Source organism: Erithacus rubecula (assembly GCF_903797595.1).
Source record: "Erithacus rubecula genome assembly, chromosome: 14".
NCBI classification, from domain to species: Eukaryota; Metazoa; Chordata; class Aves; order Passeriformes; family Muscicapidae; genus Erithacus; species Erithacus rubecula.
In genome coordinates, this window is record NC_136666.1 from 11,557,704 (window position 1) to 11,580,210 (window position 22,507).

Below are 22,507 nucleotides of genomic sequence, written 5' to 3' on the forward strand. Positions count from 1 at the left end.
GGTTGAAATGTAGTTGTTGAATCCCTTCACTCTGCAGCACAGCTGGGGCACAGGCCAAGACTTTGGCAGCACGGAGCCTCCTCCGTTTGTGTGAGATCTCCGTGGCACGACCAGCCTCTCCCCTTCTCCCAGCACGACTGTACCAGCACATCCACACATACCTGCCATCCCCGAGGTACGGTGCTCGTAGTAACACAGGGTACACAGAAAACACTGTCAGCAGCGGGAAACTTGGAGCGTCCCCTTTCAATCCAGTTTTCTCTGGCCTAAAAATAGGTATTTTTATAAAGAGAGATGTCTCACGTTCCCACACCGGATTGCACAGTGTAGTGAGCCACTTTAACAGCTCACACAAACACTGCGATGCCCTACAGAATGTGACAGACCCCAGAGCCCGCTCTTAGTGGCTTGTCCACGGTAACAAATGTCCCGAGGCAGAGGCAGGCCCGGCGGGGCACGGGGGGACCGAGCGCTCCCTCGGAGCGCCCCCGGGGCGGGCGGTGCTGCTGGGCCGGGGCACCCGCGTCTCCCTGCCCTCACACCGCCCCAGAACCCCCCCCCCTCGCCCCGCGGCAGCTCCAGGCGGGTGTGGGTCTGGATCCCCTGCCCGCCCCAAGGGCCCGCAGGCCAGCGGCAGAGCCGGGGCCGCCCGCCGCGGCCCGAGCCGGCCCCGCGGCACGGATAGGGCCGAGCCAGTCCCCGCCCCCGCGGGGAGCGGAGGCCCGGCAGGAGGGAGGGAAGCGGGGAAGGAGGGACGCCGCCGAGTTCCGCCCTAGCAGCCATGGCCGCGTAGCGTTTCCTCGGCAGCCGCGCTCGGACATGGGCCTGCCCCGGGCCGGCGGGCGGAGGCAGCGAGTCCCCGCGGCGGTGAGTGCGCGACCGGGGCGGCTCTGGGCCGGTGCGGAGCGAGGCTGCGGGGCAGGGGGACTCGGCAGTGACGGGCGCCCTTGGAGGGATCCCCGGGCCCAGCCCCGCCGTGCGGGGGGAGCGGCTCTCGAGGGGCTCTGCGGGACGGGGGAGCCGGTCTGGGCGGCGCGGCGAGAATCGGGCCTGGCCCGGCGGGGAGCCGGCGCTGTGACCTTGGGCGGCCCGCAGTCCCCAGCCTTAGCCCGGCCGGGGTGCGCAGCGAGCGGGGCCGGGGGAGCCGCTGCCGAGCCCGAGAGCGGCCGGAGGAAGATGGCAGGGAAGCGGCGCTTCCCAGAGTGCCGCACTCCTGCGGCCGGCGAGCTGCGGTGTCATGGAGATTGCCACAGCCCGGCCGGGCCGCCGCAGCGCTATTGACCGCCCGCTTCCAAACTTGGAGGAGTTTTCTGCTTCTCTGTCACCTCCCCGGCTTCTTATCACCTCTGCTGTTTGCCTACGCATTGCAAATGTTGTTTTATCTACATAAGAAGTGGAACTATTTGTGGTTTTACTTAGATAGAATAACTTTTAAACTTCCTGCAGAAAATCCAGTGTGTTTCTTTTGCAGAAACTTTAGAGTGTGTTTCTTTCCCCTCGGCATCAGTGAAGCTGTTGGATGGGTTTTCTCACTGCGTGGAGGGTCGCTGCGAGGCTGGTGCAGCTGCAGCGGGGTTCGTGGCTGGAGAGACCCTGATGTGTTACTGCCCTGGTGACGGTGGCACCAGAAGGGTGAAAGTTTGGGTACTCTCTCTGAGCAGAATGAGCTTGCCATAGAAGCCCCGATGGTTATAATCATCCTGTGCACATTAGGTTACAGGACCAAGGCCTGTAGTATTAAAAATACCAGAGCCTGGAAGAGAGCTAGAGGACTTACAGAACTAAATATGCTGATTGATTGTGTAATCAATCATCGTAAAATTCTCAACCTCTAGATTCACACTGATAACATAACCAACTCTTGTGTACTAAGTGCAGACATTAAAACTTAATTCTGAGAAAACCAAGTAACAATGTTCATGACAAATCCATTTCTCATTTTCTCAAGTGCTAGAGACAAAAATAAGTGAATACTTTATTACGTACATGAATTGGTGATGCACAGCACTTGTGTCAGTATTTCACAATGTGTTGGTGTGTGCACTGCTTGCAGTGTACCTGCTTCTGTGCGTGGTTCTTTCTGTAGTCATTCCACTTAAAGCTTACTCATATCCTTAGTACAACTGGCATGATAATTAGATGTTGAAAAACCTGTTACCAACAGGTATGTTTCCCTGTCAGGGTAAAACTATCCATTCAAAGTATGTCAAATGCACATAAACATAGGAGCATGACTTCACTTACATTTTTGGGATATTAGCCTGGTTTTCAGCAGTCATAGGTATGAAAAAGGAGCCAGAGATAATACTTCAGCTGGAAGTAGAAAAGGTCACAGGTTTTGAGTTTGATCTTAATTTTTAAGGAAAAAAAGTTGACAAACCTGAAATAGGTTGCTTATTCTTTCTCACAGGGTTGACTAATAGTAGATTTAGCTATTACAACTTTTTCAGTCCCTTGTATTATTCACAGTTTTATGATCTAGTTTTCTTTTATGTTGACTGGTTCCAAACTGCCTTTGTGCAACTGGGTTTTTCTGGATTGCTCCCATGAGACTAGGCCAGTTAGGAGTGAGATATCTGCAAAAAATTGCGTTCAAAATCAGATGGCAGTATTTATCAATGAAGGAGCTGATTTGGCCTCTGATATCATAGTCTTCTCAAAGCTTGCTCAAAAATGAAGGAAATAAACCATATTCATTTGAGTATAAGGAAAAAATCAAGGTAAAGTACATCTTAAAATTTAGTAGAAGCTTAAGAAATTTCAAGAGTCCTTATGAGCTAAGACTGAGCAGTTCAACAATGGTCACTCTGTAGTAACTAAAATCCAGTTAGGGGATTTGTGATGCATAAACCTGCAAATGTTAGTTACAGATCCAAAATTAAGATTCTGTATAAAAGAATGACTTAGAAACTGCAACTGAGATCTCATATCAACTTATGACATATGCTGTGTGTATTTCGATTGTGTGGTTGAGAATTTGATTTTTTTAAAAGTTAAGAAAATGTTTTTCCTTATCCATTCTTACTCATTCCACTGCAGGATATTATATGAATTGTGGTGCTGTGGGAGGTCAAAGAGTATCTCATTCATCAGATACTGTAGCTAGAAGCTCATATTTAAAAAAAAAATTAATCGGAAAATAAAAGTTCAGCAGTGAACTTGCATAGCAGTTTAAAGATCTGCAATTATAACTTAGTCACCATAGGAAAATGTGAAAAGACAATTTTTCTTTCTTGCCAAAGCTCAGAGCTGGCTTTTATTTACTGGTTCTGCATTTGTATAGATGATGTTCCAGAAGATCTGCCCTTTTCAAGGTGTGTCAGCAACACTTGAGAATTTACTGACATCATTAAATGGTTCATCTTCCACATAATCTTGAGCTTTTTTTTCCTCACATGAACACAGCACTAATGCTGTGTGCATATCTTATTCAGACTGCGTGTTTAGTTACAATATTCTGACAGGGCACAAGCAAATGCTGCCACTTAAGATTAAGAAAATACTGGTTACATAATAGAGCAAACATTGAAGATATATTTGGAAAGGACTTAAAGCTTCAAAGGAAAGTCTATTTACAGTTCCATGGAGAAAAAAAAGCCAGGTAAAGACATGCTCTGAAGGTAGAATGAGACGAGTAATACTAAAATCTTAATGAGAGTGAAGCCTCTGTGAGGTTGCAAAAAGTATCTTGGTTTAAGGCTAAAAGGCTTTTATACTGGAAAGGTCTTCTTTGGAGCAGGGGGTGCCTGTTTTGTTTCTACTGCATGCAGTTCTGACAAATTATCTCCCTGAAAGTTACAGTTGAATGTATGACGCATCATATAGAAAAGAGAATGTTTTAAGATGAACAAGATAGGAGATGGGATATTTAATTTTATGTATTAAAGGTAGAATCTGAGGACTTTGTTACTTACTTTATAGAATTATCTGGAAATTAATCTCCTAAGAGGAGATTTTAAACAAATTTTTCAGTTTTAAAAAGCTGATACCTACTTGGAAGTTAGCAGCTACAGCATCCATGTTCAAGCAGTAAGATAATTTACTAAGTATTGTTTAGTCTGACCTTGGCATATCAGACCTTAAACCAAAAGTTAGTGTTAACTTAGTGTCTTTGTCTGACTAGCAGTTCCTAGGCCAACAATAGTCAACCTAGCAGTACTCTGTGCAGTAATACTCCAAGGAGTACAACAGCTATGAGCCTTGGGAAGGGATCCCATTCCCACCTTAGCTTTTCATTCTTGACTGCACATGCCAACTGCTGCCCTTGCACAAGCTGTGTAGCCTTTCTGCTTCTTCAGCAGGCTGAATTTGCTCAATAAGGGGTTGGAGAAATACCAGACCAGCATGAGAAGGAGGGAGGGAAATTGGGACTGCCTCATTCCATGGCAGTCAGCTACTGATCAATTTGGTCAGGGGAAGCTTCCCTCTGAGGTCACTGGCTGTTTCTTTTGGTCTCACTTGTCATGCTGTTCATCACATGGAGAGTGAAAGGGAAGTGCTCTATTTTCATCTTCTCAAAAGCCATGTGGCTTTTCTCTACTAGGAAATAACTTACTTGCTAATATAATTTGGGTGTCTTTCTTCTGAGTCCCCCTTAATTCCTTCAGTATCACACACATCTTAATATCTCAATTCCTTCTCTGCCACCCCAAGGCTAAAACAGCTCACTGTACTAGATGCAAAGTTCTGGTTAGACTGTCTGTAGGAGACTCCATGGACTTCCTGTCTCAGATAACATGATGTAACAGTCCCTTGTGACCAAACTGCTTAACTGTTTCATGGCTGCCTGGAGAGCACTTCCCAATGAAAGCACAAAGTCAATGGCACCAAGGAATTAAAGACCTATAGAATGTCCAAGACCTTGCAATTGACTTTAATGGTAGCATCCTTCCTGTTCCCAGCTTATCTCTTAGCAAGACATTAGAAGTCATTTTTCAAAGGGGGGTAGTGTGTATTTGCAGAGTACAGAGGACTCAGCTAATCTTTGATAATATTCTTGCTGGCATTTCAGTAGAATAAATTTGCTGTATATGATGATTTCGAACATTCATGAGTCAGCATTTCTTTTTTTTTTATTTTCCTGTTAGCACCATATTGTTGGACATTCTTATCAATTACCTGAAGTGATTTCAAATAATACTGTCACTTTGGGAGGTTTAATTTATACCATTTATTGTTTTGATACTCTGTTTGCTAGCTCACATAAGGTGAGATAAAATAGATAATAAGCTTACACAGGTAACTATAACTACTGTACTAAAAGTAATTGGAATATAATATGGCTCTTCCTACCTTTTTTTCCTCCTACAGAAAAATATTGATAAAGACTTCTAAGAAGCAGTAACATCCTAGAAGGGACATAAGTAACAATATTAACATGCCTGCTGTGGCATCTGTACCTAAGGAGCTGTACCTCTCTACTTCATTGAAAGATCTCAACAAGAAGACAGAAGTAAAACCTGAAAAGACCAGTACAAAAAGGTATATATAATTGATTTTTAATTAATACTTAAAATATTAGTGGTATCAGAACAAATATGTTGTGGATCTAAATTTCCTTCATTATTTCTGCTACATATAAAATCTTCAGTAGTCTTAGGTATGACTCTAAACTGTCACATTGGATGTGCTTACTGCCTTCAGAAGGTCACCTGGCAAAACATGACTTGGACAGTGCCCATGAAAATCTGCATACTTAGAGGAAAGGCTACATAAATGCAAATCTGTAAAAGATAAAACCTTTAGCAAGTGTTTGAATGCTTTGCCTCTAGCATTTTTAGACAATAAAATGTTTAATTTTGTCTAACTCTGACTTAGTTTTTCCTAGGAAAAAAGTTGTTCTTAAAAGGGAAGAGTACTTTTTTCCATATCTCACTATGGTATTTAATTATGGAAGACTTTAAATAAGGCTGGTAAACAAACTAGCAAAGACAAGCTTTATTTGAAGGAATGTGATTGCAATTCATATTTAATGAAAGCTTTATATTAAGGTGGTAAAATCAAATGCTTCATATATGGGTGAAGTCTGTAAGCATTTAAGATGGCATCTTATAACGAAAAGGTGCTTGAGGACAAGTCAACAATTATGTGCTTTATCTTTTTTGGTTTCAGTTATGTGCAGAGTGCCCTTAAGATTTTCAAGGCAGCAGAGGAAAGCAGACTGGATGGAGATGAAGAAAAAGCTTACATCCTATATATGAAATATGTGGCTGTTTATAACCTTATTAGAAAGAGACCTGATTTTAAGCAGCAACAGGTATAAAAGCTTTCTGACTGATCTCTTCTGCACTGGCCAAAGTATGAGAAGTACAGAGAATTACACTAATGCACATTCAAAGGATCACATTGATATTAAGTAAACTGTCTCACTTATGGTGCTGTTTTTTCTTTCCTGTTTTTTTTTGACAAATGTGATGTTAATTTTTTTACCGTTTTCTTTTAGTGTATGAACTATATAAATTGTCAGATCTGTGAATATTTTTTCATGGAAAGGTATTCTTGTAGTTTTTACCAGTCAGACTTTTTAAATGAAATTGCATTGTCAAGCCTTTATTTATTAGTGCTATTAAAACAATTTTACTTACAAACTCATATTTGAATGGAAAATATTTTGATTCAATATCCAATTCCTTTTGTTGGCACTAATATCATTATAAATTCTCCATACATTAGTGACTCTTGACATGCTTAGAAGTAGGCATAGTTAAGGTGTGTATTTATGTGATATGATGCTTGTCATTTTAGGATTATTTTCATTCAATTCTGGGACCTACAAACTTAAAAAAAGCTCTTGATGAAGCTGAAATACTGTCAGACAGCCTTAAACTCAGGTATGTAATACTGTTGATGGCTAAGACATTGTTCCTTATACCTCAAGCCTGTACCTGTGCCTAGTGCAGGTTTTCATGCTATTTAGTAGTAAGCAATTGCACTTTAGTAAACCATAGGTACCTGAAACTCTTTAGTGCTTAAATTTATTCCCAGAAATCTTTTACTAGTGATAATTTTCACTGCCAATTTTCACTGCCACACACTCCAATAACTTTTCATTTTATACACTGCCAATTCCTGGTAACTGGTTTGTTTACACTGTCTCCTAGTTTTGATATTGACTAATAAAAAGAAACCATAAGGTGTGAAGTACATATACATAGAGATCAATGATTAAGAGCAATTTCCTCCTCAACCTTTTAAGGTCATCTGAACCCAAATATATTAATGAATGTTCCTAATAATCAGATATGTTACAAAGTCCCCTTAGTCTGGATGTAGTTTACACTAAGAAACACCAAGCTTTGATTCTTTAGCCACACTTTTCCTCTGCCATTTGCAGCCATATAAATGGAATGCACTTTTGAGTACCTGATTGACAGCTGTCAAGTTACATCCTAGTGCCACAAGCCATGAGATTGTGTTAGTAAGAAGTTGTAAGGTGGGGTCTATCTTTAGGTGATATTTAGCACAGTAGTTCTTGCGTCCAGCCTTCTCTGCTTTTTGCATCCTTAGCAATTCTTTCTCACTCATTTAACTCTCTCTCTGTAGCTGGGCACATTTCCCTTCACAAGTGTCATGTCCCAGTCTCCTCTTCCCAAGTATTCTTGAGAAAGTGTATTTTATGCCCTCCAAAGTGCTAAATCTATAAAGTTAGTTTAGGTGAATCGTGAGTGTAGTTACATGTATGTGAAGAGGGATTTTGCAAAGATGTCTCATGCCATCTGTATGAAACAATCTTTAAATTTTCTTTGTTTAAGTGAGCTACAAATTCACTCTAAGAGTAAACATTGATAGAATCAGAGAAACCCAAAATGTAGAGACTTGTTTAAACAACTTACATCTTTTTATGAAAGGACCGAAGTTTTTAAGTTGATGTGGTGACTTTTAACTACTCAAAATGTGTAAATATTTAAAGGTAACAGAAATGAAACATGAGTCCTGTGTAACTACAGAAGTAGTTTCAAGGAAATTATTTGTATAATTTCTTCCCCAGGCAGTAGGCCAGCAAATAGTTTAAATGTTAATTGTTAACTAAAAGTGGAGCTGCTGAAACTTGTATAGGGGCAGGAATGCTTACATGAATGACCTACTATGTGCTTCAGAATTATAAATGGCAAATTGATGGGTAAATATTTCATACTGACCAAATTAAACTAAATTCTGAAATATGCTTCAGTGTCATTAACTCATTGTGGGAACAAAATGCTCAGTTCTAAGTTACAATGCCTGTACCAAATCAAGAAGCCTATTTAAAAAATAAGAATTAAGGACTTGCTGCCTCCTTCTCTTACTGGGCAATTAGTGCAGTAGGCTTGGAAGTGGAATTTGATTGAATGATCTAGGTTATGAAGCCAGTACTTCTGAACTGAAACCCAGCTGTATTGTCATTGTTATTTTAACCCTCATTATGCAACATCTAGTTAAAATGAGCACTTACTAACACAGTTCTGTGTTCATGTTTTACTTCTTGGTTCAGTCATCCAAATTGTTAGGTCAAGCATTCTTTTTTTTGTTGTTGTTTTATGATATTAGTAATACTTAAACTTCTCAGCTGTATTAAATGTAAGTGAATACTATTGAACAATGATAGGACTGTACAAATCTCCAGTGGGTGACCTGAAAACTGCAGTTTGGAGATCACTGGCTTACAATACCATGATTGCCCTTCCAGTGGTGAAAGGCTGGGAGGGTAATTTTCAAGTCTGAGGCTTTATGGAAAGGACAGCTGTATGCAAGGCCTCATCCCCCAAAACTCCTGAGTGAACACAGTTCTTGCATTGGCTTCCCTGTAGGCCCAGTGTTTGAGACAAGTACCAGGCACACAGGTGAGCACATCATGGAAGCAACTTACATTCTGAAGGTGATTACTGTATAATTAGTTCTGATCCAACTTGTCAGAAAAAGCCAATTTAGATAACTGAGTCAACTCCTCACTGGCTCCATTGCAAAATGAAATAAAATACCTGGGATGACTGTTGTAATATATTGGAGTTTACTTGTAATTCACCAGTACCTACCCTTTACTGTGGAAAGTGAAAAACATTCAGAGATACCATAGCTAACCATGACCTCAGGTTTAAAGAAAAAGTTAGCTTTGCAATCAGTGGTTCTGTAATAGGACTCAAACCAAGATTTAACAATAAGAAAACCAAGCCAAAAGTGGGAGAAATAAGACCACACAGTTAGGAAGTAAGATGGAGTTTGGAAGCAAGATGGAGTTTGTTGGAATACAAAAGCTGATAATACTTTAACTTTTTAAAACTCTAAATACTTCTTTTAAGATTTTTGAGTGAAGACTTAGTGATTTTGATATTAATAATCCATGGTTAGCCAAAACAACTATATTGAAAAAAGGCATTTTTTTCCCCCCAATAGATATGAGGAAGCTGAAGTTCGGAAAAAACTTGAAGAGAGGGACAGACAAGAGCTGCAGAAAAAGCAAGAACCAAAAGATGATGGAAAGAGCTCAGCCAAAAACTCCTCAGAAAGTGCTGTGGATTCCAAAGGAAAAAGCCAAAGGGTAAGTGAAGATGTTTACAAACTCTAATTCAGTCTGAATGTATAGTTTCAATCTAGAATTTGGTCTCTACTAGTAGCTATTTCCAGTTCAGAACAAAGTTGGGGGTTTTTTGAATTAACTTACACTCTCCATAACCTTTCTTTGACATTTCTTTGGAATACATGAAGTCCTAGCAGCCTCCAAGCCTTGTATAAGATAGACTGAGCTTTATGGTAAAGTCAGATTCTGTTTTAAGCTAGAATTAGAGCAAGAATTACATGCAAGAAATCCAAGATGACAAACTGATTTTAAGGATAACATCTCCCTTTTGTGGGGAAGGTTGATTTTTTAGCAGTAGTATGAAAACAGTTAATTCTCAACAAATACTTCAAGAATTTCTTCTGGTAAATGATGGTTTCCTAGGCTGTATTACCTTTTAAACTGTTTTCTGTCTAGGCAGGGCAGCAGCCTTAGTGTCTGTTGAATACATTTGTCAGCACATCTTCAGAAGCAGCTTCCTTGTGTTGTGTTTCTTCCTGTGGCTTAACTGTCTGCCAGTTTCCTTGAAGCTCTGTGAGAGTCATTGTCTGTTGGCTACCTTAGTTCTGAGTATTACATGCTAAACTTTTTTTTCCCCCTTATCATACAGATTAATGGTGAGACAAAGCATTCACTGGAAAGAAAGGATCAGTCTGATAGCCTGAGTGGTAAGAGATACAGTGCTCACACAAATGTGGAAAAGGTTTCTGTATAACTGTGCACTAATCACCTCACAGCTGCAGTTCTTCTCTCAGGAGTTATTTCACAATTAAAATATTTTGATGAAATTCTAGCATCCTGAATTTCTGTTATAACAAATCAGTAATTATTTAAGCTCTACATTAAAGCCTTCTCATAAACATAGAAAGCTGTAGCTAGTTTTTCAACTGTTCAGTAATTAAAGCTGAACTAGTCCTGAAGTGGTCAGGTTAGAAAGAAAAACAGCTCTGCAGTTGATAGGCAAGGCTGAAATATGACAGATTACTCAGTTAAATATGAAATTTTTCCTTTCCTCTCAACCTTCTGCTTTTTGTTCTTGTAATGAGTATGATAAAATGTTCTCTAGAGTTTTTAAGAGGAACATCTGCAACATATAGTTCAAAACTGTTTGCCTATATAGCTTGATTTAAATGATGAGACCACAGTAACAGATCAGGTGCTGTTCACTGCAGCAGTGGGAGCAGAAGGTCCACATTACAGTGTGGACCTCTATGACTTTGTAAGACTTATTAGTTTTATTTTATCTGTTTGCAGTTTTGATTGCACCAGTCAGATACCATAGCCATTCATAGCTATCTTCATTTATAATGTAGCTTCTTACATGTAATTCCTTCTCTCTTTCAAGGAGCAGTCACACCTGAGAAACTGTTTGCAATGATGTCAGACAAAAATATTGAATTGCTTATAATGGATGCTCGAAAATTGAAGGATTATCAGGAATCCTGTATTCCAAAATCCATTAGTGTCCCAGAAGAAGCTATCCATCCTGGGTAAGACGTGATGTTAAATGAGAGTGAAATATTTCATTTTCTAAAAAATTACATGCTTTTAAAGCTTGCACACCTAGTGTCAGAATCCCTGCTGTGTACCAGTGGGTGAGATGTATCTGCACAGCTCTGTTCTTGCATGTACTGCCCTAACTCACTGACTCCAACAAAGACAATGCCTATTTATTTTATCCAAGCCCATAAACATGTGTGAATTATGTATTGTTGGACACAATGTTACTTGTACATGAATCTTTAAGAGCATGTTAATACATTTCAGAGATACTGCTAATCTCATTGAAGCTAGACTCCCAGAGGATTCTAGAGATGCATGGAAGAGGAGAGGACAGTTCCATTATGTTATACTGCTAGACTGGTTTAGTTGTGCTGAAGACTTAAAGCTGGGAACAACTCTTCAGAGCCTGAAAGATGCACTTTTTAAGGTTGGCAAATTCCATATTTTAATGCATTAATTAATTCATCTTAGTAAATAAGGTCTTGAAGCACTTAGATTTACAAAGTTTATGGAGGCCTTAATGACATTTCAGTTGGCTGAGTTTTCAAGGATGCTTGTTTTGACAGCAGAAGTGAAGTTTGAAGTTTCACACTGTGCTCTGGTAGATGACAGTATCATTTATTAAACAGGTAAACAGCAGAGTGACTCAACTCACCTCCTCAACAAGCAGCTCATCAACTTAGATTTCTTGGCTGACAGAGTTATTTGGGAAAGTACTTTTAGTCCTGTTTACCAGGAACAGTCACCCTCTCTCCTGTACTAGCAAAAGTAATTCCTTATCCCTGGGAACAGACTGGCCACCTACTTTGCAGTCCTGTCAGCCAGGTACTTCCTACAATGGAAGGGCTGTAATGAAGGAGGCTCCAGAAATATTTCCAGCACAGTTAACTTTTCTGCATTATTGAATATAACTTTTAGGTAAACATTAATTTAAGTTTGAGTTTCATCAGTGCAGGAAGCTCATAGACTCCACAGTGAGTAGATGCCAAACATTTTTGAGTCAAACTCTCTATGGGCTGTATTGTCCCTTCTCTGTATAGCAGTGGCTCTTGTGAAAGACTGCAAATCTTTCTGTTACCTTGACATTCAGGATTGAGGTTCAGAGGTAGTCAGGCAGTTCTCCCTCTTTATTGCTTTACAGACTATTCTCTAAACTGTCTATGTCTTGTTCATGTACTGAGGACATCAGGAAGAGGGCAGGCTGAAGCTTGAACTCTCAAGGGGTTTCAGAAAGTCAATGTTATGCTTTCTAAATCACTAATCCCTCAGCAAACATACCAGATAAGAAACTGAAGCAAATACTGTAATAAAAATACTTTTCTGCATGGAGGATTGTTATGTGAAGTAGCAGTAAGTGGTTCTTTCTGTACTGGAAATATTCACACCCTGTTGTAGGCAGAGCCAGGAACCCAACAGTGCTGGGCATTCTCCAAATACAGAGAGGATTCATATTTTTGCAACCTCTTTAATGCTTGTTTAAAAATCTCAAAAACAATCTCTCAATTTAATGACTAGGCACATAAATTTCAACAACACTATTAGTTTCTAAAAGTTTCCATTCTATTTTTTAAATCAATTAACTTTAAACTTTTTTTCCATACAGTGGGAAAGCAAAACCATCCTGCAGAATGAACCTTTAATTCTAGAGGGAGGTTATGAAAACTGGCTCCTTTGTTTTCCCCAGTATACAACTAATGCTAGAGTGACTCCACCCCAGCATGGCAGGACTGAAGCAGTGACTGTTTCTTGTAAGTATAAAGGATCATACCCACCAAACATTTGTAGTTACTGGAGTTTCATTCATTCAGGGCTTTTTTTTTTTTAAAGTCTTGTTCTGACTAAAAACTAAATTTTGGGTTGGAATGGGGGTTTTATTTTACTTTTGTGGTTTTATTTTGAGAGTTCTCTTATGGTTCCCTCCTGTCCTCCCCTCCCTGCAGTGGATTTTACATATCCATCTCTGGAAGAGCCAGCTCCTGTGCCTCCTGTTGTTGCTGAAAATGAAGAAATGGGAGATAATTTGGAAGAGCGACTAAAATCACTTAGCAGACCAAACATACAGGATGCTGCTGTTCCAAAATCTGACAGTCCCTTTGTAGTTAATCCAGTGTCAGTTACAAGAAGTATCCCTGAGGTAAGCTTTTTGAGCTGTCTCTTTTTTTCAGTCAGTATATGGTTAATCTGTTAAGAGACCCACCACACCCAAAACTAAATCCACAAGCAAACATACTCAATACATTTGTTGAAGCCTTTTACAAGAGTATATTGGTACAGAGACTCTTGGTGGTCTGTGAAGCTGTGGTAACTGATCACAGAATTCTGTAAAACTAGATACACTTAACAGAATAGCAAAACCTTTCATAAATGTTTTTATGTGAGCATGTGAGAAATTCAAGGTCAGCAATTGATCACTAATTCAGAAAGGTTATAAACAAAACTTTCTACAAGAAGCACATAGTATGAAGTACAGAAAGGATAGTTAAGCCATGGCTTACCTTGGCTATTCCACTGGTCTGATTTCCAGCTACTGTATCTTCCTTCAGATAATAAAACATTTAGGTGTTTTGTCACTCTGGGCCCAATAATGAAAGTATAGGAATTTGTTTCTTCCTTCCATGTGAATAAAACTTAATAAAAACACTTTTGCAGAGTTCTTATACTAAAATAAGGAGACATGGTTAAAAGGGCTTTACTTTCAACCTTCTAGATACAGCCTTTAACATAGATTTCATTCAGGAGACCCTATACTGCAAAATTTAAATACCTTATTTTGGTTTGTCCCTGAACCAGATGAGTTCTTTATTTCTTCAGAACATTCACTCCAGCATCAAAAACAACCTACTAGCAGCATCTGACCATAAGCTATTCTTAAATCCCCCTTCCCATCAAGCAGATCTGCCTTAAACATGTGCTTTGTCACATGATTGAGAGAGCCAAGTCCAAATTAAGCTGCCTGATTGCCCTAAAATGTTCACCTTTGAAAGCTCAGCAATAGAGGGTTGTGGTAATCAGTGAATAATGCTGTCCTTATTGTTCTTTAGGGCGTGTTTATTAGTTCACACCTGGAATGAATGCCTAATTTTACTGACAAGCAGTTTGAATGAGCAGATGTAATGAAAGATCACTCTCTCTGACAGAGCTTAATTTGATATCATCTTTATTCTCTTACAAATCTCACATAGGAAAAGCTTAGCTAAGAGAGTAGTAATAGCTGTAGTGAATTGTTCTACAGTCTGTGTTCTGCACCTGTGTTACAGGTGGATCGTTCTAAAAAGCCTTCACTAAAAATCCTTGGTGATAACAGAGCAAAATCTCCAAGTGCAGTCAGTGACAGCCAGGCTGGTGAGAATGGAAGAATAGTTCCAGACCGCTCCACAAAGCCTGTGCGTGATGGAAGGGGCACTCTGACAGAAGAGGAAAAAAGTCAGGTCCATGCAGAAACTGCTGCTTTGTTAGAGAAAAACAGGAGGGAGAAGGAACTGCGGGAGAGGCAACAACAGGAACAGAAAGAGAGGCTCAGGAGAGAAAAAGAAGAACAAGAACGAAAAGAAAAAGAACAAGAACAAAATGCAAAAGAACAGAAGGAAAAGGAACACAGAGAAAAGCTACAGCAATCAAAGGAGGACAGAGAGCAGAAGGAGAGGGAGGAACAAATAAAAAGAGAACAGGAGGAAAAGGAACAAGAAAGAGCACACAGAGAAGCAGTAGAAGCAAAAAAGCAAAATAAAAATGAACCAGAAAACACTGGTGCAAAAAGGATCGAGATAGACAAAATATCCATGGATGAAAGAGAAAAGGGAACTCGGACACCAGAAACACAGAAACGGGCACTGGGTGATGCATCTCAGACCTTTGTGACTGTTCCAGGCAAGGTTAGTGAAAAAAAAAATCATCAAATGTGAAGTACTTAGTTAAATCTGTTTGAATAGTCTAGTTTTAACCTAGCAATTTGATGTATGTAATTGGATGTTTATTTAGACCTTCTTACATAAAAGTTACTTTTTACATAAAAGTAGAGGAGAGAGTTGAAACCAAGACACAAATAGATATTTTTTTCCTAAGACAAGCTTGTTTCTTTCCTGTAGGTGGGCAGCATGAAATCCCCACAGGATAATATAACTTCCCACTCACATGCAGCTAGAAGGGATGATGGTTCATAGACTACAACCCTCTGTATCAAAAATAGAAGCCTGGTGGTATTTTATCTCTTGTACCAGCTTGGTACTTTATGTGATGTTAGGGACATAATGGAGTATAAGGAACCCTTTAGTGCCCCCAGCTGTAGAAACACTGACAGAACAGGATTTTGTTACCTGGCACTCTGATCTGGGATTTTTGCTGAAAATGGTCCAGTTCCAAGCCTTGGAGGGAAGGGAGCAGTGTTACAGTTCTTTCTTTCTTCATTCTTGGAAAAAATTGCAGAATTTATCAATGTACAAATCATCTGATCATAAAATAGGAGCTACTTGTGAAGCTAACAGTGGAACAGATGTCTTTAAAACCACTTCTAAAAAACATGCATTAGGATGTTTTTCTCTGCTTTTGCAATTGCAGTTGTGATTTGATCAAATTCTGATATTTATTTAATCCAAATGCACAAGAAAGCAAAAATAAATCTTCCTGTGCAAATTTAGTACAGTCATTCATGAGCTTTTGACTGACAGAGCAAGTTCACATAATCCCAAAATGATGGCCTATGATCAGCCAAATTCATGTTTGCTACACAGTTTGCCTTTTCCATGGAGAGCTTTGACCAGTGAGGAGTGAAAGGGAGAAAAGCCAGAAATTTAACAACAAATTATAAACCCCCACAACTTTTAGATTGGAAAGTAGCATAGGTGGAACTTCTGCACTTTATTTCTGAGCTGTTGAAACTAGAGAACAAACTATAATGCAACATTCAATTTCAAAAACTGTTCCAGTGAATTGCCTATAGTATATAGAAAGAATAAAAATTACCTTTAACCACTTTGTTGTGGTACATGTATTTAACAACCAAAAAAGAAAGTATAACTCTGCTTTATCAGCATTCTTTACTGACCTGAAAATTGAAGCCTTCTCTCAAAATTTTTTGCAGCAAACGGGGGTTAAAGGACAACCAGACAGTGGAGCTCAAAAGCCAGGACCCCTTAGAGAGGATTCTGAACAAGATACTGAAAGACTTAAAGTAAATACAAATGTATTGTATGTAGCCAAAATAATCAGGCATAGATGCTTTATGTTTATTATATTAAATTCCACCTCATTCCAATTTTTAAAGTCATCATCTTAAGACTATGCCATGTTCACAGTGTTGGCTTGCTTTTTTTTCATTTGTCATGTTCATATGAAAAAATACTTGAAACTTTCATTAGAAGTCTTGATGTATTTCTGGTGGCATTGCCAAGCATTCTCCATACATTTGTCATCTCATACATACACCTTCAAGTGCTACTTTAAGAGGGGAAAAAAGCTCAGCCTTATGTGTTTAACAGAAGCACGTGCTCCTACTGTTTCCTGATTCTTCAGGAAAAAATTGAGTTTTGAGACATTAATGAGACTGAATGGTTGGTTTGTTTTTTGATTTTTTTGGAATGTGTCAACAAATGGGTTTTGTTTAGATTGAGCAGTAGAAAATAGTAAATTATCATTACAATACATTGTATTTCTCTCTATAACCAAGGATTTATTGTACTGTTTGCACTGAATCATGTAACTCCATAGAGGAGTCCCAGGCAGCTGGTTGCCTTGCCTAGGTGCCTGTACATACCTTACTTCTCTCTTTGTTTCTTAGTCCCAGCGGGAGCCATTGATGAGAGCACGAAGTGAGGAAATGGGGAGGATAGTCCCAGGGCTGCCTGCAGGTTGGGTAAAGGTAACTCTTCTTCTGATATGAAAATCAATCTGTCTTGTGTAGTTTTGTCCTGTATGTCAGTTGTGTCTTATTTCTAAGTTAGATCTTATTTCATTATTTTTTACTTCCCTTTAACTTCCACACATTACTTTCTGAATTTTAGTGTTATTTCTAATGAAACTAGGACAGTTCATCTGCTGTTCCTGGTATTTGTTGTTTAATAGGCATTTTGGTGAAAGTGCTCCCTTCTACTAAATTTAATCTATTGAATGTTGAGACCAGCCACGACTTAATATCCCAATGTCTGAAAAACTCTTACTGTTCTTATAGGAACTTATTAATAGGTAAGTTAATGATGGATTTTCACTTGGGTTTGAAACTATTTGGGTTTTTTTCCCCAAGTTCCTGGATGACATCACTGGAACCTATCGTTACTATCACTCGCCAACAAACACTGTTCAGATGTACCCACCAGAAATGGCTCCTCCAGCCACTCCTCCATCAACCCCTCCAACTCGGAAAGCCAAGCCAAAGGTGACTGTTGAACGGGAGAGAGAACACTCCAAACTCAAGCGCTCCTACTCATCCCCAGATATAACACAAGCCATCCAGGAGGAAGACAAGAAAAGAATTCCTGTAACTCCCGCTGTCAATCGTGACAATAAGTATGTTTGATAAGTTAGATCACAACTCAAGCAGTGTGACAGCACAAAGGACTTTCTTTGTGTTTAACCAACTGAAATTCATTACTATTTTCCAAGTGGGTTTGAAAGGATGCAAGAGTAATAGACTGAGATTTCATTGCTAAAAGTTCAATGTATAGAGCAGTTACCTTTGAGAAATCAATAGAATAGTTATGTATTAGCAGGAATTTTCTGTTAATTGGATGACATTTGCTTTTTAAGTTTTATTATTTATATTAACGTACTAAAAAACTGTCTTCTGACAGTATGTGAAATGCAAGTTTTCAGACTTTAAAGTGTATTAAACAGCTAATTCTTCATCTGTAAGTTAAAGAAATTAGGGAAAAAAAAATCCTTAAATCTCACAACTGATGGTGCCTAAAACTCAGCCTCATTATAGGCCAGTATATGTGGATTTCTCACTGTTGCATTGGCTGGTTTTGAATATCTTAAATGATATTTGGTGCAGGATGGTCCAGTCCCTGTGGGTGGTGGGGTGAGGTGTGGTGTCTGTTAGTTTATATGCACAACTTTGTCAAGTCTGAGACTCCTGAAAAATTTCTTGCTTACAGACCTGCCTGTTACACTAAAGCAGAAATTTCCAGGCTCTCTGCATCGCAGATTCGGAATCTTAATCCCGTGTTTGGGGGATCGGGACCAGCTCTGACAGGACTTCGTAATCTAGGGAACACTTGCTACATGAATTCCATATTGCAGTGTCTGTGCAATGCACCTCACCTGGCTGAGTATTTCAACAGAAACTTGTATCAAGCTGATATTAACAGGTAACAATCTCTCATCTTTATCCTAGCCAGTTCAAGATCACTTAGTGGGGCTTTTTGTTTTTTTAAGCAGGAGACAAATGGTAACTTTCGGGCACCTTGGCATTTTTAAAATTCATGTGTGTCACTAAATAGGTTTTACTGGACAGTGATAATTAAATTATGGTCACCACATTCATAAAATACATGTGTACTAGAGTCTCCTAAAACAAACTGAGTATTTAAATAGTTCACAAAACATGCTGAAAACAGCTGTACCTTCCATCTGGAATATGGAACCAAATTGCAGTGCTGACATAGATGAAAATTTAACTCAGTCTAACAGCCAGTTTTCCTTTGTCTAAAGAAATTATTTTAAATTGGGATCATGTCTTGAATTAAAAACATTAATATTAAAACCCAGTTATTTGAATGGCTCAGGTTGGGGTTTTTTTGTCTCATTTTTTAGATCAAATTTCCTGGGCCATAAAGGTGAAGTGGCTGAAGAATTTGGTGTAATAATGAAAGCTTTATGGGCAGGACAGTATAAATATATCAGTCCAAAAGACTTCAAAATTACAATTGGGAAGATTAATGACCAATTTGCTGGATATAGCCAACAGGACTCCCAAGAATTGCTTCTCTTTTTAATGGATGGCTTGCATGAAGACTTAAATAAAGTAAGCAATACATTTAAATTATGTATTTGTAAATTATCAAGAGAAATAAATTTTTAAAATACCTTCTTACTCCATAAGAAAATTGTGTTACTGCAACCTTGTACAGAAAGAAATGAGTATTCAGAATTAAAGTAGGAATTGAGTATGAAATGGTCTAAGGTAGCAGAGGGAGCCAGAAGCCTCACTAGACAAGAACTGGATGGCTACACTGACATGTTTAAATATTCTTGTAAATATTCAATCATATGCTTGCCAATAGATGAAACTTCTTACTTATATATATGTTAATATATTGCTGTGGTATTTAAACTTCTGCTATCTAGGCTGACAACAGGAAAAGATACAAGGAAGAAAATAACGATCACCTTGATGACTCAAGTGCAGCAGAAATAGCCTGGCACAAACACAAACAGCTCAACGAGTCCATTATTGTGGCACTGTTCCAAGGCCAGTTCAAATCCACCGTGCAGTGTCTGACGTGTCACAAGAGGTCCCGAACCTTCGAGGCTTTCATGTACCTGTCGTTGCCCCTGGCATCCTCCAGCAAGTGCACGCTGCAGGTATGGGGACAGGAGAGGAGCAGCTCCTGGAGTGCAGACTTCATCATGGTGCTGCTTCTGCTCACCCTCTGCTGAAGGGGTTGGTCAGCATTCTGCTTCATTTGCACTGACCTGAAACATGAACAGATCTGAATCTGCATTATTTTTAATCTTAAAGAAATAGGTAATGCCTTAACAGTTTTAAATTAGAAGCAGGATGGAAATACTGAAGCTGCAAGAGAAGCATGTTTATTACTTGCTTTAGTAGGTCACAATTTAAGTATTCTGTGGTTTTAAACAAAACACTGTCTGTATATTTTAAGGATGCTAATTAATATCTGCAGCAAAATTTGCTTCCTCACATAGATTTAAGTCACTTTTCCTCAGTCCCATTTTAATGTAGGATGCAGATAACTAATGCAGGTTAACAACCAAATGGGAAGCAAACGTTTTTGTTACGCTTCCATAAACACCTGCCATTCACAATCTCTGTTTGTATTTTGTTTTAGGAATGCCTTAGATTATTCTCCAAAGAAGAAAAGCTGACTGATAACAATAGATTTTACTGTAGCCATTGCAAAACTCGAAGGGATTCTTCAAAAAAAATAGAAATTTGGAAATTGCCACCTGTTCTTCTTGTGCACTTGAAACGGTAAGGAAATGGTGATTGGTGAATATTAATTGGGACGAAATCACTAGGTTTTGATGGAACTGGATTTTTCCAGCTGAGAATTTTTTCTTAGAGAAGGTCATAGATATATTAACAGTTGTAATGTTGCAAGAATTTTATTTTCATCTGATGCTTCTTTTTAAAAGCTGTAATTCCCAAGGCACTTTCACAAGTGACCTCTTGTTATTTGTGCTAAGATACACATGGGAAAGCATTAACAGAGCTGGGGCCTTTAGCTGAGATCACATTCTGGTAAAAACAGGGCAAACAAACATGATTAATACACTTGAATAGCTTGTGAACAGCCTGTAACTTTTCACAATGCATTTTAATTCTCTAGATTTTCCTATGATGGAAGATGGAAACAAAAGCTTCAAACTTCAGTAGATTTTCCACTGGAAACTCTTGACCTCTCACAGTATGTTATTGGTCCAAAGACTTCCTTGAAGAGATACAATCTGTTTTCAGTATCGGTGAGTAACCATGTCACATTTCAAAATCCAGCTGCACTTTGTGAGGACTCAGGGTAGCCTGTGTGAGTCAGCCAGGCTCCCAGGCTGCATTGTAGTTAAGACTAAGTTGCATTCTAAAAAGAACAATTGAGATTTAGTAAAAATTTTATTTTGTCAATTATTTCCCTAACCAGGGAAGGAATGGCAGCTTTGAAGGCCACTAATCCTTGCCTTACATTCACAGAATCATTACGGTGGGCTGGACGGGGGGCACTACACAGCCTACTGCAAAAATGCTTCAAAGCAGCGCTGGTTTAAGTTTGATGACCATGAAGTGTCTGAGATCTCGGCGTCCTCGGTGAAATCCTCAGCTGCTTACATCCTCTTTTATACTTCCTATGAACAGCGAGCAGTAGATATGGCCACGTAGAGCAATGTGGGTTAAGGAAACTGGTTCTCTTTCTTCAAGAGCAAAGTAGCCTGGGAATGCATGTAGACATGCAGAGCTAGAGCAGACATAGAGCTGGAGGAGGGGAGGGCTGCAGCAGGGGGTCTGCCAGCAGGGCTCGCTCGGGCCCGCCGCAGTGCTCAACAATCAGAGACTGGTGGGTAACGCTTGTGGTCATGCTGCCATCTCTGAAACCATTTACAAGCATACTTGCATTACTGTTTATTTAAAAAAGAACTATATTTTTAGTCTGCTCCAAAATTAAATTCTAGCTTAGTCATCTGAAATCTATTAACAAGTAGTTTAAAATGTCTTAAAATCCCAAGGCATATCTTGGTTTATTTTTTTTCTTTCACTGTTAATGGCCTTTTCACATTTCTAACCTTAAGCTTGATTCTACTGTGAATACTCTAGAACGATATAAACAGTTAGGAATGTAAGTGTACATATTGATTGCATACTTGCACATCAGAATTATGTATATAATAAAATGTTGTCCTTTTTGTGAGAATCTCTAAAACTCAGAGGATTGCATTTATTTGCCAGCTCTAAGTAATTGCAACACTACGTAATAAAAAAGCAGAGCTGTATTGTTTTTTGTTAGCTTTTGTCAATATTTGTGCACTTCAGAGTTATTCTAAACAAACAAGATTTCCCTTTTTAATTTTTTAATATAAATTTTCATGTACACATGCATTAAAAACCTTAATGAAGAAATTATTTAAAAATATATGCTGTTAAAAGTATGTTTGGGTTTGGTTTTTCGTTCTCAGCTTGTTCTGTAATGATCAAGATTGTACATCATAACAGTCTGAATAATAGTCACAGAGTTTAAAGTTTCTCCAGATTAAAAAAAAAATGCTGTTTTGCATAGAGCTGATTAGTTTAAAAACTTACTTTAGTTGTATCTTATGTATTTCCCTGCTCTGGATTGGAGTTTTCCTTTTCTGGTTAGGTTGGCATTTATGTCTTACATTCTGAGGTTTTACCTGTCTGTGTCTGTCTTGCTGATGCAATTAAGACCAATATTCATTGTTTTCCATAAGCTTACGAGCTGCAAACAAATTTGAAGTGCTGGAGGAACAAAAATGACAGCAGTAGAACAATGCCTTTTTCTTTCTTATATATTAATGGTCACTCCATCCTCTCTTCTGTAGCACATAGTGTGGTCTAGTTGTATGCATTACTTTTGGTATCCTCCTGAAAGGCAGCTTAGAACAACCTGCTATACTTAACCAGCAGAAAAACAAGAATTTCCAGGTAAGTGCATCTGTGTGCTCAACATCTGTGTTCTTTTGAGGGGTACAAGAAGGTTGTCATGGAAAACAACCCCTGGCCCTTGTGCACATGGAGAGGATGCACGTTCCTTCCTGGCTTAGAGGCTGTAACTGTCCTTTCTAGGAATC

General features: G+C 39.1%; 1 protein-coding gene across 3 annotated transcripts; it reads left to right on the forward strand.

The window, feature by feature from the left end:
• Window positions 1–712: 712 nt before the first annotated feature.
• Window positions 713–21,847, forward strand: USP8 (ubiquitin specific peptidase 8). Of its 3 annotated transcripts, none has more exons than XM_079317985.1 (20): window positions 713–867; window positions 5,311–5,481; window positions 6,112–6,256; window positions 6,745–6,830; window positions 9,370–9,514; window positions 10,143–10,200; window positions 10,878–11,022; window positions 11,300–11,462; window positions 12,639–12,783; window positions 12,976–13,169; window positions 14,293–14,907; window positions 16,113–16,202; window positions 16,809–16,889; window positions 17,271–17,533; window positions 18,124–18,336; window positions 18,782–18,992; window positions 19,316–19,552; window positions 20,041–20,183; window positions 20,542–20,674; window positions 20,898–21,847. In XM_079317985.1, the coding sequence occupies exons 2-20, from the start codon at window positions 5,378–5,380 to the stop codon at window positions 21,081–21,083; spliced, it is 3,357 nt and encodes a 1,118-aa protein (XP_079174111.1). In that variant the 5' UTR covers window positions 713–867; window positions 5,311–5,377; the 3' UTR covers window positions 21,084–21,847. The 3 variants fall into 3 exon arrangements, with proteins under 3 accessions (XP_079174111.1, XP_079174113.1, XP_079174112.1); XM_079317986.1 differs by lacking the exon at window positions 713–867 and adding an exon at window positions 4,414–4,431; XM_079317987.1 differs by lacking the exon at window positions 16,113–16,202 and having other exon boundaries at window positions 720–867.
• The last annotated feature ends 660 nt before the right edge of the window (window positions 21,848–22,507 follow it).

Coding starts and splice junctions, on each gene's coding strand:
- USP8 (XM_079317985.1), top strand. CDS start 5,378: ATGCCTGCTGTGGCATCTGTACCTAAGGAGCTGTACCTCTCTACTTCA. Junction 17,534..18,123: donor GCTGTCAATCGTGACAATAA/GTATGTTTGATA, acceptor TCTTGCTTACAG/ACCTGCCTGTTACACTAAAG. Junction 20,675..20,897: donor ACAATCTGTTTTCAGTATCG/GTGAGTAACCAT, acceptor TTACATTCACAG/AATCATTACGGTGGGCTGGA.